This window comes from Trichomonas vaginalis, chromosome I, assembly GCF_026262505.1.
Source record: "Trichomonas vaginalis G3 chromosome I, whole genome shotgun sequence".
Taxonomy (NCBI): Eukaryota; Parabasalia; order Trichomonadida; family Trichomonadidae; genus Trichomonas; species Trichomonas vaginalis.
In genome coordinates, this window is record NC_067203.1 from 8399372 (window position 1) to 8414584 (window position 15213).

Genomic DNA, 15213 nt, shown 5'->3' on the forward strand with positions numbered 1-15213 from the left:
TGTATATGTGAATGTTTTGGGCGCTTAAAGACTGTTCGTCATTTTCTATCTCGACTTGAAGTATAAAGTCAACCTTTCTGAAAGCACGTGTTATATACATAGATGTTATGCCAATGTACTTCTCTTCATTTATGTTCACAATCCAGTCTGTTGGAAACTTAAACGTTACTCTGTTCCCCTTTATTTTGACGTCAGGGTTTTCACTACTGAACGCAACAGATAAAGGTATTTGTCTATACATTTAATTCGGATAAAAATAAACCATTTACTCTTTCTTTGCTTCAGCTTCTTTAGCTTTTGCTTCAGCTTCTTCTCTAGCTTTTTCGCCAGCAAATCTTTTGTCTTCCAGCAGCTAATGCAGCAAGTTGTTTTTCACTAAGTTTTCTCTTTGGTCTCTCTGGCTTTTGTTCTTGTTTTTGTTCCTTCAGTTCGGATAAAATTTGCTCACGAATTTCTTTCTTCAATGCTTCAACATCTATGACCCCTTGGGTCTTGTCCGTAGGGCTTGTCTGAGTCATTTGACTGCAGATAAAAAACAAAATTAAAACTTTAACCGATGTAAAATGAGCTTGTCAAAATCAGAGCGAGAGTCTATTATATTAAATGACGCAAGAGGAATACAACATCCTTTCTATTACGTAAGTCAGAGTAAAGATGGTAAAATATACGTAAGAAAAAGAAAGGTTCCATTAGCGAATGCAGAAAGCGACAACATTAAGGTGTATGGCAAGGGTGAAGTCCACGAAGCCCATATAAAACCTTCTGTTCAAACTGAAAAGTCAATAGAACCAGAAGAAAAGAAGCCAGATGTACTTTCAATAACGAACCAAGAGCTTATTGCAAAGTTCGTGAATTTCATTGAAAAACAAACCGAGTCAAAGAACCCTGACCCGCCAGTGAAAGAAGTTGAGACAAAAGAGAATGTACAGTCATTGCATTGAAAATGTCAAGAAACAACTTCCACCACGAATGCCAAGAAGAAGAGTGAGAATAATGAAGTAAATAGATATTTTTATCTGAAGTAAATACATGCAGAACGAACAGCTAACGAATTTACTCCAGCAGAGCATATTCATCAGATTCGCTCATATTTCGATATCATAGACAATGCAGTTCAAATTGGTGACACTAATAGAAAATATTCTGACGCAAAGATTCCATCACAACCTGGAACTGCTAAAGATAACACATGGGTAACATTCAATCTCTCACCTCCTGGTGAAAATATGTTGGACCTTTACAATACATTCATTACGTATAAAATGGAAGGTCAATTTATTGTAGATAAAGAAATTGGTTCAGGTTCCAATAAAACAAACCCACCAGGATTTTGGATTGGTTTCGATGACGCTTTCTATGCAGTTGCTGGATATCAAATCCTTGCAAATGGTCGTATCGTATATTCTCAAGACAACGCAAGAGAAGAAGCATATATAACTTCAAACTCACAAACTACCGAACAAATAAAGAAAGTAGATGTTTTCTCAAAGACTCGACATGAAGATGTATGGAGTCATTCGGGAACGTGCAGAACAGGACAAATTGTTAGTGGTCCAATTACAGCAGGAAAATCATTTGATTTTTAAGCTTCGTTTAAGAATTCCTGTTAGAAGATTCCTTCCATTAGAAGCTATTCGATTTATCCAGCTTTTGCAGGAAACATTCAGCTTAAAGTAAAGTTCAGTAGCGACGCCTTACAATGCACATCTATATCTGTAAATGATATCATTGCTTTCTATCCAACTCTTAAAGTTGCATTTGCTTCAGATTCAAATCCACCGACAAATAAATTTGTTCCATGGAATGAACCATTCACTATGATAACGAAGGCAGTAGAAGCTAGTGGAACAGTTACTATTACAACTGTAACCCAGCAACTATTTCGAACAAAGATGGATTTTAATGAATGTTTCATTCATCCAAAGTCATTCTCTTTAGACCCTAACATTTATACAGAACTTGTAGAACATTATACAAACGAGGCTTTATGTTTTCCTGTTAAAGTTATGGATTGGATTCCTATGGACGGTTCATTCTCAAAGAATACAGATAGTTCAAGTGCAACATTTACAGCAGCTTATACGCCTATTAATGTTAAAAGTATTTGGGCACTATTTAGAAAGAAAGACAACTATTATGTTAATTTTGAGAACCCTAAGTTTAAATATCTTCAGCTTTCCATGGGAGCTTATGGAAATATGCCTGCAGAACCTGAAAAATCATATGGACCTGTATTTTATGAAATGGTTGCGAACGCTTGCAATACAAACAATGATATGATAGGATTTAATGAAGATGTTATGAGGTCATTGGTGGATGATGGTAGTGTGGAACATAAAATGGGATAGCTATGACAACACACATTTCTTATGTGGTTTTCCAACAGAAGTGGACTTTTGCTTCCAGCAAGGTCAAAACATCTACTGCTCCAATAACATACAAATTGTCTGTTAAAGGACCTATTGAACTAGCAACTGAAAATGTACCAAAGCCACTTATTGGATTTATGAGGGATTGTTGCTTTGCCATTCAGGTGCGTGCTAATGGCATCCCCATAATAAGATTAGATGACTATAACTTAGCTACGGACGACAGTGAGGAATAAAGGATGAACGTTTATTTTAAAGCTTATAAATGAGTTCTTCATCAAGCTCTCGTGATCCTTCACCATCTATGAAACAAACTTTACCAAACGATTATGGAGCACCTATTGAATATTTCTTACGAGCTGCACAATGGCAAAGAGCAGTCTCACCAAGGTTAGGTGTTCCACCAGCTCCTGTCAAAAATAGCATTTGGTCAAGTCCTTATATAAAGATATGGTCTCCCACTAGGTTTGCTAGCTACAGCAGGAGCAGTTATGATGTTGAAAAGAAATAAAGCAAATGTTGTAAATAATACTGAAGTAGCTGAAGTTAAACAAACTCCAACACCTTCGCCAAAACCAACACCTTCACAAGCAAAACCTTCAATGACTCCTGAACCTATGGAAGTACAAACTCCTGTTCAAAAGTCAACTCCTAAACCGACTCCAACATTTAAACCAGAACCTACTCCTCAAATAAATCGTAAAACTCCTGCGTTTCCTTACTGAAAAAATAACGTTATTTTTATTTAATATTAAAATTTTTATTTGATTGAAATGACAAATAAAGTCACTGAAGCAATGAAACAAAAGTTTTTGGTAGAATACATTAAATCAGGAACTATTCCAGAAGGTTTTTACATTCATACTATGAAGGATGGTAGAGTTCAGTTTAGAAAAGATAAAGCAACCATTAGATAAAGAAGGAATTTTGAGAAAGATTAAACTTCATGAGGACAACATTGCTGAACTTAAGAAGAAGTTAGAAGAGTTGGAGAAAGGAAGAGAGTTATAAAGCAATGAATTCAACAGGGTGAAAAAACAGGTGAAAAAAGAGGTGAGATTTCACCACTTCACCTAAATTTATTTTTGTGCTATGTTTTCATACGTGTGAGGGTGGTGATATCATTAATTTTTAAGTTTATTTTTTATTTTATTTTTTATTTTATTTTTATATAAATGACGAAAACTATTGAGATAACAAACTACAACGGTCATGAGTTCAAGAATTTGTTCTTCGTTCCTCGTGAAAATACATTCTATCAGATACGAGGGAGAAAGGGTAAAGTTAGTTTGAGCGTTTACGACAACAAACATAATGGGAGATATATAAAAGCAATAGATACAAACGGTAAGCGTGTTTCATTAGCTTTGTCAAAACTTACTAACATTTATTTTGACAGTGATTTTGACTCTGACGATTGGAGTGACAGCAGCGATACTGAAGAATATGAACTATTGTGTGAAGCACAGCAATGGGAAGCGCTGCAATACTTTTGTAAATGAGAACATTAGTGGGAACGTTAGTGAGAACGTTTATTTTTTCATTAGTGAAGTCGTTAGCGAAAATGTTAGTGAGGTGAAGTGGTTGGCGGCTTTGTAAATATTTAAGGTTAAGTTAGTGTTGTCGTTTGTGTTGTAAAATATACGTTAGTGGTTTTGTAAAGTGTCAAACCGTTATCTTGGGTAAGGTGGAACGCAGTGCCGCCGTACCCAAGATAGGGATACTAACTGCAAAAACAATTAATTAATTCTTGTGTTTCACAATATAAAGGAGGAATTTCAAAAACTTATTTATTGATTAAAGGGTTTCAAAATATTGCTCAAAATCCCGATTGTGAGAAAGAAAAAGAAGAAATTGCAAAAGAATTTGAAAATATAGAAGATTTGACAAAAGATCAAATTTTTGACAATTTACAAAAAATAAAGCATCATCAAGTGGAAAAATTTATGATGGAATCAGGTTTATCTTCAAAAAGAGATTACAAACCAGCAGATCCACCTACCAAATATCGTGCCATATCAAAGAATTTGATATGGCACTGCGATATTCATTACCTTCACGGTAATGTTTCTTTTCCATTTTTTGCCATATTGGATGATATGACACGTAAAGTTCTCAAAACTAAATTATTGAAAAACAAGTCTTCCAACTCAACAGCGAAGGTTTTAAGAAAACTTTTAGAGGAGTTTATTCCTTACTGCATCTGGACCGACAACGGCGGTGAAAACCGCGGTGAATTCGGCCAGGTTATGCAGGAAAACGGAATAGTTTGGAAGCACACCTTGCCGTATATGCCAAGACAGAACGGCAAGGTGGAGCGCCTGTGGCCAAGCTTAGAAAAGTTTTTGCCAGACGAGTTGGATGATATTCAACAAATCAAGGACTCAGTTCAGCAGTTCATTGAAAAATACAACAATACACCACATTTATCTCTCGATATTAATCCAAAAACGAATAGTAATTACACTCCTAACGAATTATTCGAAGTTTCAAAATTTGGGTACGAGCCAGAAATGCAAAAATGGGAGTTATATATCAACGACGAATGGGTCTTAGCAAAATTTGAATAATTACATCATTTTAAATGACTACTAAACAATTTTATTTATGATCAAATTTTATATATTTTTTTGGATCAAATCCATTTTAATAGAATTTATATACTATTCATCTATTAGTAAACACTACCGTATATTATTTTTTAAGCTATCTTATTTTTTGAAATTTTATTCAAATCTTTGGTCGCAAGAAGAATTGCATGATAAATAAAAGCATTTAATCAAAGTCAATTTTATTTTTCATATTCAAATGGACTGAGTGTTAACATTTAACATTTTTTGCTAATTGTCGTCAAAAATTAGGCGTAAAGCAAAAATTGATATTTCATATGGTTTTATGATAGATAAGCATTATTTCCCACTCATTATATCGTAAATTTTGAGGTTTATCCTTCGCTTTTAAGATCATTGAATTTGATTTTTATATAAAATAGTTATATATTAGAAAATAGTTATATATTAGAAAATAATATGAGTTTATGTGATATTATTTTTCAGAAGATTTCATTCTATATGCCTATGAAAAGTACTCTCAAAACTAACTTTTTCCTAATTATAATTAAATCTAGAATAGTGTATTATGCTTAGTATTATTTCATTTTTCTCATTCAATTTAGAATTTACAAATGTCAAAAAATTGAGAGCTGTCACTTTTGATGAATTTCTGTTTAGTACATATATTACTTAGGACATTAAGGAAAAATTCCCAAACCAACTAAGGTTGGGTTGAAAAATTGTTATAGACCGAAAATAGATTTTTTCGGTTTTCTCTTCAAATAATTGAAAGAATGATACTATTATAGGTTTATTATATTATATAGCATATAATCATGCTATAGCCGAAAATTATAAGTTTTGAGAAGATTGAATATAACACAAATAAATTTGAATGTAAGTTAAATTGCTTGTTGTTTTTAATAGCAATTTAATGAGAAATCCAATATTGCAAAATTCAAATTGAATGATTGAAAGAACAGAAAAAAGTCATTCTTTTCAATTTCGAATATGTTTCATTGTATTTATAATTATATGGCAAATAAGATATTTAAACTTGATTTTTGAAGGAAAATTCACAAAATTGAATGAATTCAAATAATTTTTATTCAAAAATAAACTAGTTATTTGAGTTAATACTAATTATCTATTCAAACTACAAAGTTTGTAATTTAAAATATTTTGTGAGATCAGATTGAATTAATTCAAGGTTCTTTTCAATTAATATTAATGACCATATTACGCATTTTCGAACATTCTAAACCAAATATATAAAAATGGGAGACGAATGTTAAATTTGCTAGACATGGGGGAGTTGTCTGCAAAGTTTTAGCTCTTATCTCTAACAAAAAATTAATTTTTAAAAAAATGACCGAATACGTTTCACAGCGAGAAAAAAATAAAAGGCAAGATAGAATTTTCTAGACATAAAGAAGTTGTTTACCGAGTTTTAGCTCTTATCTCTAACAAAAAATTAATTTTTAAAAAAAATGACCGAATACGTTTCACAGCGAGAAAAAAATAAAAGGCAAGATAGAATTTTCTAGACATAAAGAAGTTGTTTACCGAGTTTTAGCTCTTATCTCTACAAAAAATTAATTTTTAAAAAAATGACCGAATACGTTTCACAGCGAGAAAAAAATAAAAGGCAAGATAGAATTTTCTAGACATAAAGAAGTTGTCTACCAAGTGTCAGCTGTTACTTCTTCTCAATACTGATATAAAAAAAAAATTTTATTATTTATTTAACCTTTATTGTTTCATTAAACTTCATTTATTTTATATTATAGTTTTATTCTTTTAGCTACTTGTAAAATAATCTAATTTTATATCATCATTTTACCGGATTATTCTTCAGTACATCGATTGTGTATCTAAAATAATATCATTATCCTTATTCTGTTTTTTCCAAAATTCTTTTAAATATCTTTTTTGGTTAGATTACTTTATACTTTTTACTTTTATTTTTTAATTTCAAAAAAAAATTTGGTGATTGTTCTATTCTGTTACAATGTGCATTATCATATTCTAATGAATTATTCATTACATACATTTAAAAAAACTTGTTAAAAATGAAATTAAAAATTATGTTTATTATTACGCTGTGAATGTGTCAACAGCGGTCATGCCTGTATCTGTATCCCATATTTGCCACAACCTTTCTGTATCTGCATTTGTGTATTTCGGTTTCAGCTGATACATTTGATTTGGCGTGTAATTTGTTCCAGTTAATGGATTAATTGGGAGATCTTCATGCGGTGTGTTATTATTGTACTCCCAAATAAAGGCAGGAATAGCCTGAATGCTTTGGCAGCGCTCCAATGTCGGCCAGAATCTCTCAATCTTCCATTTTGGTAGGGAGAATGAGAGTCTGTATGCCGCCATTGGACGCCCCAAAGATCAAGTAGATCTTGAAAGGCGCCCCTATTTTCTGAACCGTTGTCGGTCCAGAAACAATAAGGGGCGCCAAATTCAATGAAGGCGGAAGCCGCAACGTTCGCTGTCGTCGCTGCCAGCATATCTGGTATTTGTATACACGCTAGGACTTTGCGGCTAAAATCGTCGATTATGCCATAAATATACTGGCCACGAACACCCCTATAATAATGAACATCTGCGTGCCAGATAAGATTGGGTGAAAGCGCCCAATATCTTACTGCTGTTTCTGGCCCGGCATGCTCTAATCGCGTCTTGGTGAAATGATTTTCTTTGAAGTATCTGCGTACTTCTCTATAAGATACATCAATTTGTTGTAATTTCAAACGTTTCCATTGTTTTGTTGACCACATGGAAAGGCCCAGTGGTCATGTATCACAGCAAGAGCTTTGATTTGGTCGTAGGGATTGACCCTACGACCTTTCTTGCCTTTAGGCAATGGGATATTCTGTAAGCTAAATTGATTTTGTAAAAAAGATTTTGAAACATCTAAATATTTGAAATCATTTGATTGAAGGGTTGGGGCGATGGGAACATGGTGCAAGCTTCTTCCCATGTCATTTTACCTTCTTCAATCTGATTGGAAATACCAATTAGGTAAATTCGATCGACATACCCTTTGTAAGGATTCATTCTAATGAAGTACGTTAACAATCAAAATATTCTATAAGTGTCTAGTATGGAATTCAAAAGAATAAAGAAAATGGTAACGTAAATAAACGTATTATGAAATAATTTATAATTAAAATGAAAAAAGAAAAAATAATAAGTAAAGTGACTGGAAATGAAAATGAAAATCAGCGTACAGTTTTATGTTTTTCTCGCTGTGAAACGTATTCGGTCATTTTTTTAAAAATTAATTTTTTGTTAGAGATAAGAGCTAAAACTCGGTAAACAACTTCTTTATGTCTAGAAAATTCTATCTTCCTTTTATTTTTTTCTCGCTGTGAAACGTATTCGGTCATTTTTTTAAAAATTAATTTTTTGTTAGAGATAAGAGCTAAAACTCGGTAAACAACTTCTTTATGTCTAGAAAATTCTATCTTGCCTTTTATTTTTTTCTCGCTGTGAAACGTATTCGGTCATTTTTTTAAAAATTAATTTTTTGTTAGAGATAAGAGCTAAAACTTTGCAGACAACTCCCCCATGTCTAGCAAATTTAACATTCGTCTCCCATTTTTATATATTTGGTTTAGAATGTTCGAAAATGCGTAATATGGTCATTAATATTAATTGAAAAGAACCTTGAATTAATTCAATCTGATCTCACAAAATATTTTAAATTACAAACTTTGTAGTTTGAATAGATAATTAGTATTAACTCAAATAACTAGTTTATTTTTGAATAAAAATTATTTGAATTCATTCAATTTTGTGAATTTTCCTTCAAAAATCAAGTTTAAATATCTTATTTGCCATATAATTATAAATACAATGAAACATATTCGAAATTGAAAAGAATGACTTTTTCTGTTCTTTCAATCATTCAATTTGAATTTTGCAATATTGGATTTCTCATTAAATTGCTATTAAAAACAACAAGCAATTTAACTTACATTCAAATTTATTTGTGTTATATTCAATCTTCTCAAAACTTATAATTTTCGGCTATAGCATGATTATATGCTATATAATATAATAAACCTATAATAGTATCATTCTTTCAATTATTTGAAGAGAAAACCGAAAAAATCTATTTTCGGTCTATAACAGGTTTATCCTTCGCTTTTAAGATCATTGAATTTGATTTTTATATAAAATAGTTATATATTAGAAAATAATATGAGTTTATGTGATATTATTTTTCAGAAGATTTCATTCTATATGCCTACGAAAAGTACTCTCAAAACTAACTTTTTCCTAATTATAATTAAATCTAGAATATTGTATTATGCTTAGTATTATTTCATTTTTCTCATTCAATTTAGAATTTACAAATGTCAAAAAATTGAGAGCTGTCACTTTTGATGAATTTCTGTTTATTACAATTTTATAGTGCTTACAAATTGGATTACATTTTCCTTAAACAACGGTTAAATGATGATCATATCAAAAATCAATTGAATGATATCTGAATTTTATAAATAATTGAAAAACATTAAACTCAAACTAGCATAATATGCTTTTCATCACTTATAAAAAGATGATTAATTTAATATTTCATAGAAATTTGGCTGAACAATCATCATATATGCTCATTACTACTTTCTTATTCATCCCATCTTAAATTTAAGCTAAAATATATTATCTTTTCAATTTTCATTTTAAGATTTTATCCCTATCAAAATTGTTTCACTTTTCAATACCTTCACAAAATTATTAATTAACCGTTTTTATCATTACTTTAATGGCAGGCTCAGATACACTAACTTGGCTTTTCGTAAACTACCAGATTTGGAATTCCTACAAGGCAGACTTCGAAATCCAGTATGTTAATGCCGCTGGACAGCACTTCCAAACTACATATAGAAGAGGTGGCTGGTGGCCAATTTTTAAGGTTGATGATGGTCCAGAAACAAGAATCCTTGGTACAAATGGTGGTGTTGCCACATATGGAGATATCACAGTCAGAACAAATCTTATACATCCAGAAGAATTTGGTTCTAAGAAGAATAACTTCCTTTTAGTTGAATGGTTTGCTACAAACAATAACCCAACAGAACCTCATTATTTCTCTCTTACTTCTCACACTGATGTCATGATTGCTAACAACGACTATGCTGATGTCAAAGCTTATGCAGACGATTATGTAAACAAACGCGGTTTTACAATGCACGATGATTATACAAGCTACACATTAACTCTCATGGTTCGTGATGCATTCAAAGTCACAAATGTTGACACATTTTGGTTTGGTCAATGGACAAGTTACATTAAAGAGCATAAGTGGGAAAACACAACAAGAACCACAGCACTTAAAGGTTATGACTCTTCCTTCTCATTTGGCTGGTGGAAGAGACCAATCAGAGGAAATCAAACAGAAAGATTTGCAGTACTTCTCGGTGTCGGTGAAAACTTGATGGCTCCACCAGTTGTTGAGGTCACTAATACTTTCCAAGAAAACTACAATCCTAAACAAAAGGTCAATATCACTGGTATCTTGAAAGAAACAGATAAGGAAGATATTATTAACTGCTGGTATAAGTTTAGAAATGAAACTCACTCAATCTTCACAAATCTCCCCACAAATAATTTCGATGGAGTCTTCACAACAGATTTCTCATTTGGGATCGAATTACCACAAGAAGTTGGTGCTTATGATCTCGAAATCCAGGCTAAGGATAGATATGAGATGAAATCTAATGTATTCACTAAGAGACTTCTTGTAAATGAACAGCCACGTATTCGCATTGTTAATCAATTAAGTCAAGAATACTTCACAGGTGGTAACGTCGAAGTTTTGGGTATCATTTGGGATGACACAAAGGCTAACATTCATTACAGGTTCGATGATGACTGGGACTTCAGTGCAGATCATGATGAAATTATCTGCAACCGTCAGGAAAAGGACTTCCGTAAAACATTCCCACTTCGTGAATCTCGTCTTTCCTATGGAAGACATACATTATATATTTGGGCTGAAGATGAATGGGGTGTTAAATCCAATGAAATCGTCCATCCATTCGATTACATTGAATTGCATACTCCAGAAATCAAGTTTGAAAAATATCAAATCCAGAACCTTTACTTCCATGACCAAGTTAAAATTAAGGCTTATGTTCGTGATCTCGATAGAGGTGATACACTTACAATTCTTTATAAGCTCCCAGAATCCCCACCACTTGAGCCATTCAATTCATTCTATTCATTGACAGCTGATACAACATGGCAGTATTTCGAATTTGAATATGAAGTTCACAAATCACTTCCAGCTGGTCATAACTTCATCACATTCCAGGTAAAGGATCAGCGCAATGCAATTTCATATGATGCTAAATATTACTTTAACGTCACAAAGTATGATGTTACACCAATTCCTGTTCCAACCCCACGCGCAACTGCTGAAAACGAATATGACCCCAGTGACAGTTCATTTGTGATCCCATCTGATTCAACAATTGTAGAAACAACGACAACAACCATTACTGAAGCAAAGTCAACAGATAGTAATGGTGATGATATCACATCATACACCAATACAACAACATACATTCTTATTGTTACAAACACTAAGGAAGCTGGTGGAAATGGCGGTAATGGTAAAACAACACCATCACCATCTGCATCAGACTCCCAAGCATTCGGTGATAACGCCGCTGCTGGAGTTTCTAGCAAGAAGAAAGATGCTGACAAGAAGAAATGGATCTATATTGGTGCTGGTATTGCTGTCGGTGTTGCTGCAATTGCTGCCGCAGCTATCATTGCTTACGAAGCTTCCAAGAAGGCTAAGGAATTCAATGAAGAAGATGTTGAGGGCTGGGATAATGGTTATGATAATGCTATGCAGGAGAATGATAACCCACTTTACAATGAAGATGCAAATGACGATCCATTTGCAGATGAGTTCGATGAAGATGCTGACGCGGGCAACAACAACGTTTTCCCTGCATAAGTTAAGGGTGCACCCGTATGTACGTTTATTTGAGAGGAGGAGGATTGCCCTCTCAATTTTGAGGGATTCGTTAGTTTATTTTCTCGATGAATATGCAATAAAATTTGATTTTTACCTTATCAATATACTTCATATAATATACACATGTTCATGTAAAAACTTTTTTCCAAAATCCTCAGGAATTAAGGGATTTTTGAATTTTAAGAATTTTTTTCGAATTTTTTCGAAAAAAAAATATTTTCAGAACAGCCTTAACGGCTAAGATTTAGGAACAATGTTAAGTATCAAAAAGAAAGGAGGTCTGATATAGACAACATATATCGTTGAAGGTTGAAAAAATCTCTAATATTTGAGCCCAAAATTTCAAATTTTAATTTTTTGAAAAAAGAGGCCACCCGTATGTACGTTTATTTGAGAGGAGGATTATATTTTTGAAAGGGTGAAACATTATGAATATGTTAATTATATAATAATATGTATTATTATAAAAAAGAAAAAATAAAGCACGTTAAAATTTTTCTTTCTTGATTTTTTACAAAATCTACTTAGAATTATGCAAAATATGACTAAATAATTATAAATTTCAAGTTAAATTTTAATTTTGATAAATAATTTAAATTTCAAAATATCAAGTTCAGTTCGACTATGTATGTAGTAATTCCTCAATAAAGTGCCAAAACCCTATTAAAATATATGAACATTTTCAACATTTTAATGTTTTTATTTAAAAATTTGTTGGAATATGAGCTTCAAACAATTATTATGTAAATAAAAATAATTAAATATATGTATTTATTCGTATTATAACCGTAGTAAGTCGATTCTTCCTTTCTTCTACTGAGGTTTGAATTTGATTTCGAATTGTAAAGAGATTCAAAGGGAAAATACTAGCGGATAAAAACTACCTCCATGAAAGGGTCATAATGGAGTCAAGTTGTATTTTTTGATATTTTTTGCTTTTCGAGCCTAAATAGGTAGCCAAGATAATGCCTAAAAATAAGGTTCTAAATTCTGAAGTTTACATGATCCTCTCGTGTGCACCCTTAATATATGTTATTACCATGGACTTATTGTTTTCTTCATGAAATTAATTCACCAATTATTGGTAAATTTTATTTTTTAATTTTAAAATCACCATTTATTATAATTTATTCGGTTTTCATACATTTTTATTCAATAATGAATAATATCTATAAATATCTAATAAATTTGTCATTGAATGCAAGTGTGGTATTTTACTGTGGATTTGCATTATTTGCATGATGGCATAGAAAGAAATATGATTTGGTTCATTATACAATGAAAGTTTTTAATGACAGTTCTATATGCCAATACAATAGCTTGTATATATGAATAAGTTTATGACATCTTTAAACAGAATATGTATATTGTATGTTTGTGAGTGACTAACGTTGAATACTCGTAGATTTTCATATATTAGGTTCCTCATTTGATACCATATATCATCCACAGATATACTGATACTGAAATTTTAAAATTGTTTATTCCAAATAACATGTTTTCCTTGATCATTTCGAGAAAAATATAAAATCATCACCAATTATATAATCAAGATTATAGAATTGTTCCATGAAGTGTCAGTAATTTAGTTATTTCTTTCATCTTGGAGAATAAGCTCAATAGCATTATTAAATCAAAAAATTTTGTTTTAAAATCGGAAATATATGGTTTCTTATTTGCAAAAATAGTATATTATAACATATTTTATTATAATTCTTATTCGGCACCTTTTGATTTTCTCCATTCTTCGTACATTTTGAGAGTTGCTTTGTCTACTGAACTCTTTCTAAGAGACATAGCACGTTCAAAGTCCTGATTTGTAATTACAACCCTTGCCTGCTCAATTGGCATGTTTAACCAAGCTTGAGTATCCAAATTTGCTGTTTGTTTATCAAAAACAGCTTGAGCGGCATCTCTGCATAAGTTTGCAATATCAGCGCAAGAATATCCATCAAGCCTTTCTGCAAATAAGTCTAAATCGAAATCATCATCAATTAAATCTGAAATATTCATCTTCAAAATTTGTTTTCTACCTTCAACATCTGGCAAAGGAATATAAATTCTCTTTTGGAATCTTCTAAGAAGCGCTTCGTCTAAATCCCAGGGGAAATTTGTTGCAGCAAGTACGAAAATGCCGGTATTGTCTGAAGCTCCATCAATGCCTTCAAGGCGTGTGAGGAGCTGTGCCTTCATTCTGCGAGAAGCTTCGTGTTCTCCGCCACTTCCTCTTTGGGAAGCGACAGCATCGATTTCATCGAAGAAAATCGTAGAAGGAGCCATCTGATCTGCAAGATCGAACAAGTGGGAAACAAGTTTTTCGGATTCACCGAGGAATCTTGATGTAATTGTAGCAGATGTAACGTTAAAGAAGGTTCTACGACATTCAGTAGCAACAGCTTTTGCAATAAATGTCTTACCTGTACCTGGTGGACCGTAGAAGAGGACAGATTTCCAAGGTGCGAGAAGACCTTTGCAAATATCTGGTCTCATTGGTAAAATTACAAGGTTTTGACGTAAAAGTCGCTTAACAGGACCGAGGCCTGCAATTGATTCCCATTGAACGTTAGGCTCACGAACTAAAATACCCATATCTATAATTTGTTGAACTAATGGATTTGTAGATGGATCAAGATTTGGTTTTTCTGGTGCCTTTGATGGTTGTGCTGCATTAACTTTCTGAGGAGGAGCTGGACGATTAACTGCTTTCACAGCACCTCTAGCACTTGGTGGCTTAGCACCGCCGCCACCGCCGTATCGAGAACGTCCAACACCAACTGGTGCGCGTGCTGCAGGACTTTTCTTTTGCTTGGCAGCATAAGCAACTGGTCTCCTTTCTGGTGCTCTGATGACAGGTGATTCGTCCTCACCTTCCTCATCAACGCGAGTCCATAATGGAGTTTCTGGTGCTTGTGGTTCTTCTTGAGAATTGTCTGGTGGTCCTTGATCTAATTTATCCAGAATTTCATCAAGTACACTCTTAATGCGTCTTACAGCAGCTTCTTCCGCAATAATATCTTTAAGCATTGAATTCCATTTCGTAATTTCTGAAGGTTGTCTACAGGATTCGATCTCATATTCAACTTCTTGTCTAGCATTTGAGAAATATTTCAGTGCAGCATCGTAGTTTTCAAGCTTTGCATGCTCTCTTGCGAGATTAACATGCTCCAATACTGGACTAGAATCAGAGCTCATGAAAATTTATATTAAAAATTTCAAAAAACGGTTTTTTATTTTAAAAAATCTCAAGAAATTGTGATATATCGATTTAGTATCAGATTTTAGT

General features: G+C 32.6%; 2 protein-coding genes and 1 pseudogene across 3 annotated transcripts, besides 8 other annotated features; 1 reads left to right on the top strand and 2 right to left on the bottom strand.

Moving 5' to 3' along the window:
- Window positions 1-4098: part of a mobile genetic element that runs on past the window's edge.
- Window positions 4099-4444: 346 nt separating this feature from the next.
- Window positions 4445-4849: a mobile genetic element.
- A 715-nt stretch (window positions 4850-5564) lies between these two features.
- Window positions 5565-5601: a mobile genetic element.
- A 63-nt stretch (window positions 5602-5664) lies between these two features.
- Window positions 5665-6503: a mobile genetic element.
- A 225-nt stretch (window positions 6504-6728) lies between these two features.
- Window positions 6729-6757: a mobile genetic element.
- Window positions 6758-7080: 323 nt separating this feature from the next.
- On the bottom strand, window positions 7081-7990 carry TVAGG3_0952140 (annotated as a pseudogene). Its single transcript has one exon. A coding segment is annotated over exon 1 (910 nt).
- A 239-nt stretch (window positions 7991-8229) lies between these two features.
- Window positions 8230-9068: a mobile genetic element.
- Window positions 9069-9305: 237 nt separating this feature from the next.
- Window positions 9306-9342: a mobile genetic element.
- Window positions 9343-9704: 362 nt separating this feature from the next.
- TVAGG3_0952170 (ribonuclease H protein family) lies at window positions 9705-11909 on the top strand (the record flags this gene model as incomplete). Its single annotated transcript, XM_001323381.2, has 1 exon — window positions 9705-11909. The coding sequence occupies one exon, from the start codon at window positions 9705-9707 to the stop codon at window positions 11907-11909; it is 2205 nt and encodes a 734-aa protein (XP_001323416.1).
- Window positions 11910-11914: 5 nt separating this feature from the next.
- Window positions 11915-12952: a mobile genetic element.
- Window positions 12953-13113: 161 nt separating this feature from the next.
- Window positions 13114-15128, bottom strand: TVAGG3_0952190 (microtubule-severing ATPase protein; the record flags this gene model as incomplete). Its single annotated transcript, XM_001323380.1, has 1 exon — window positions 13647-15122. One exon carries the CDS (start codon window positions 15120-15122, stop codon window positions 13647-13649), a length of 1476 nt encoding a protein of 491 aa, XP_001323415.1.
- Between the last annotated feature and the right edge of the window lie 85 nt (window positions 15129-15213).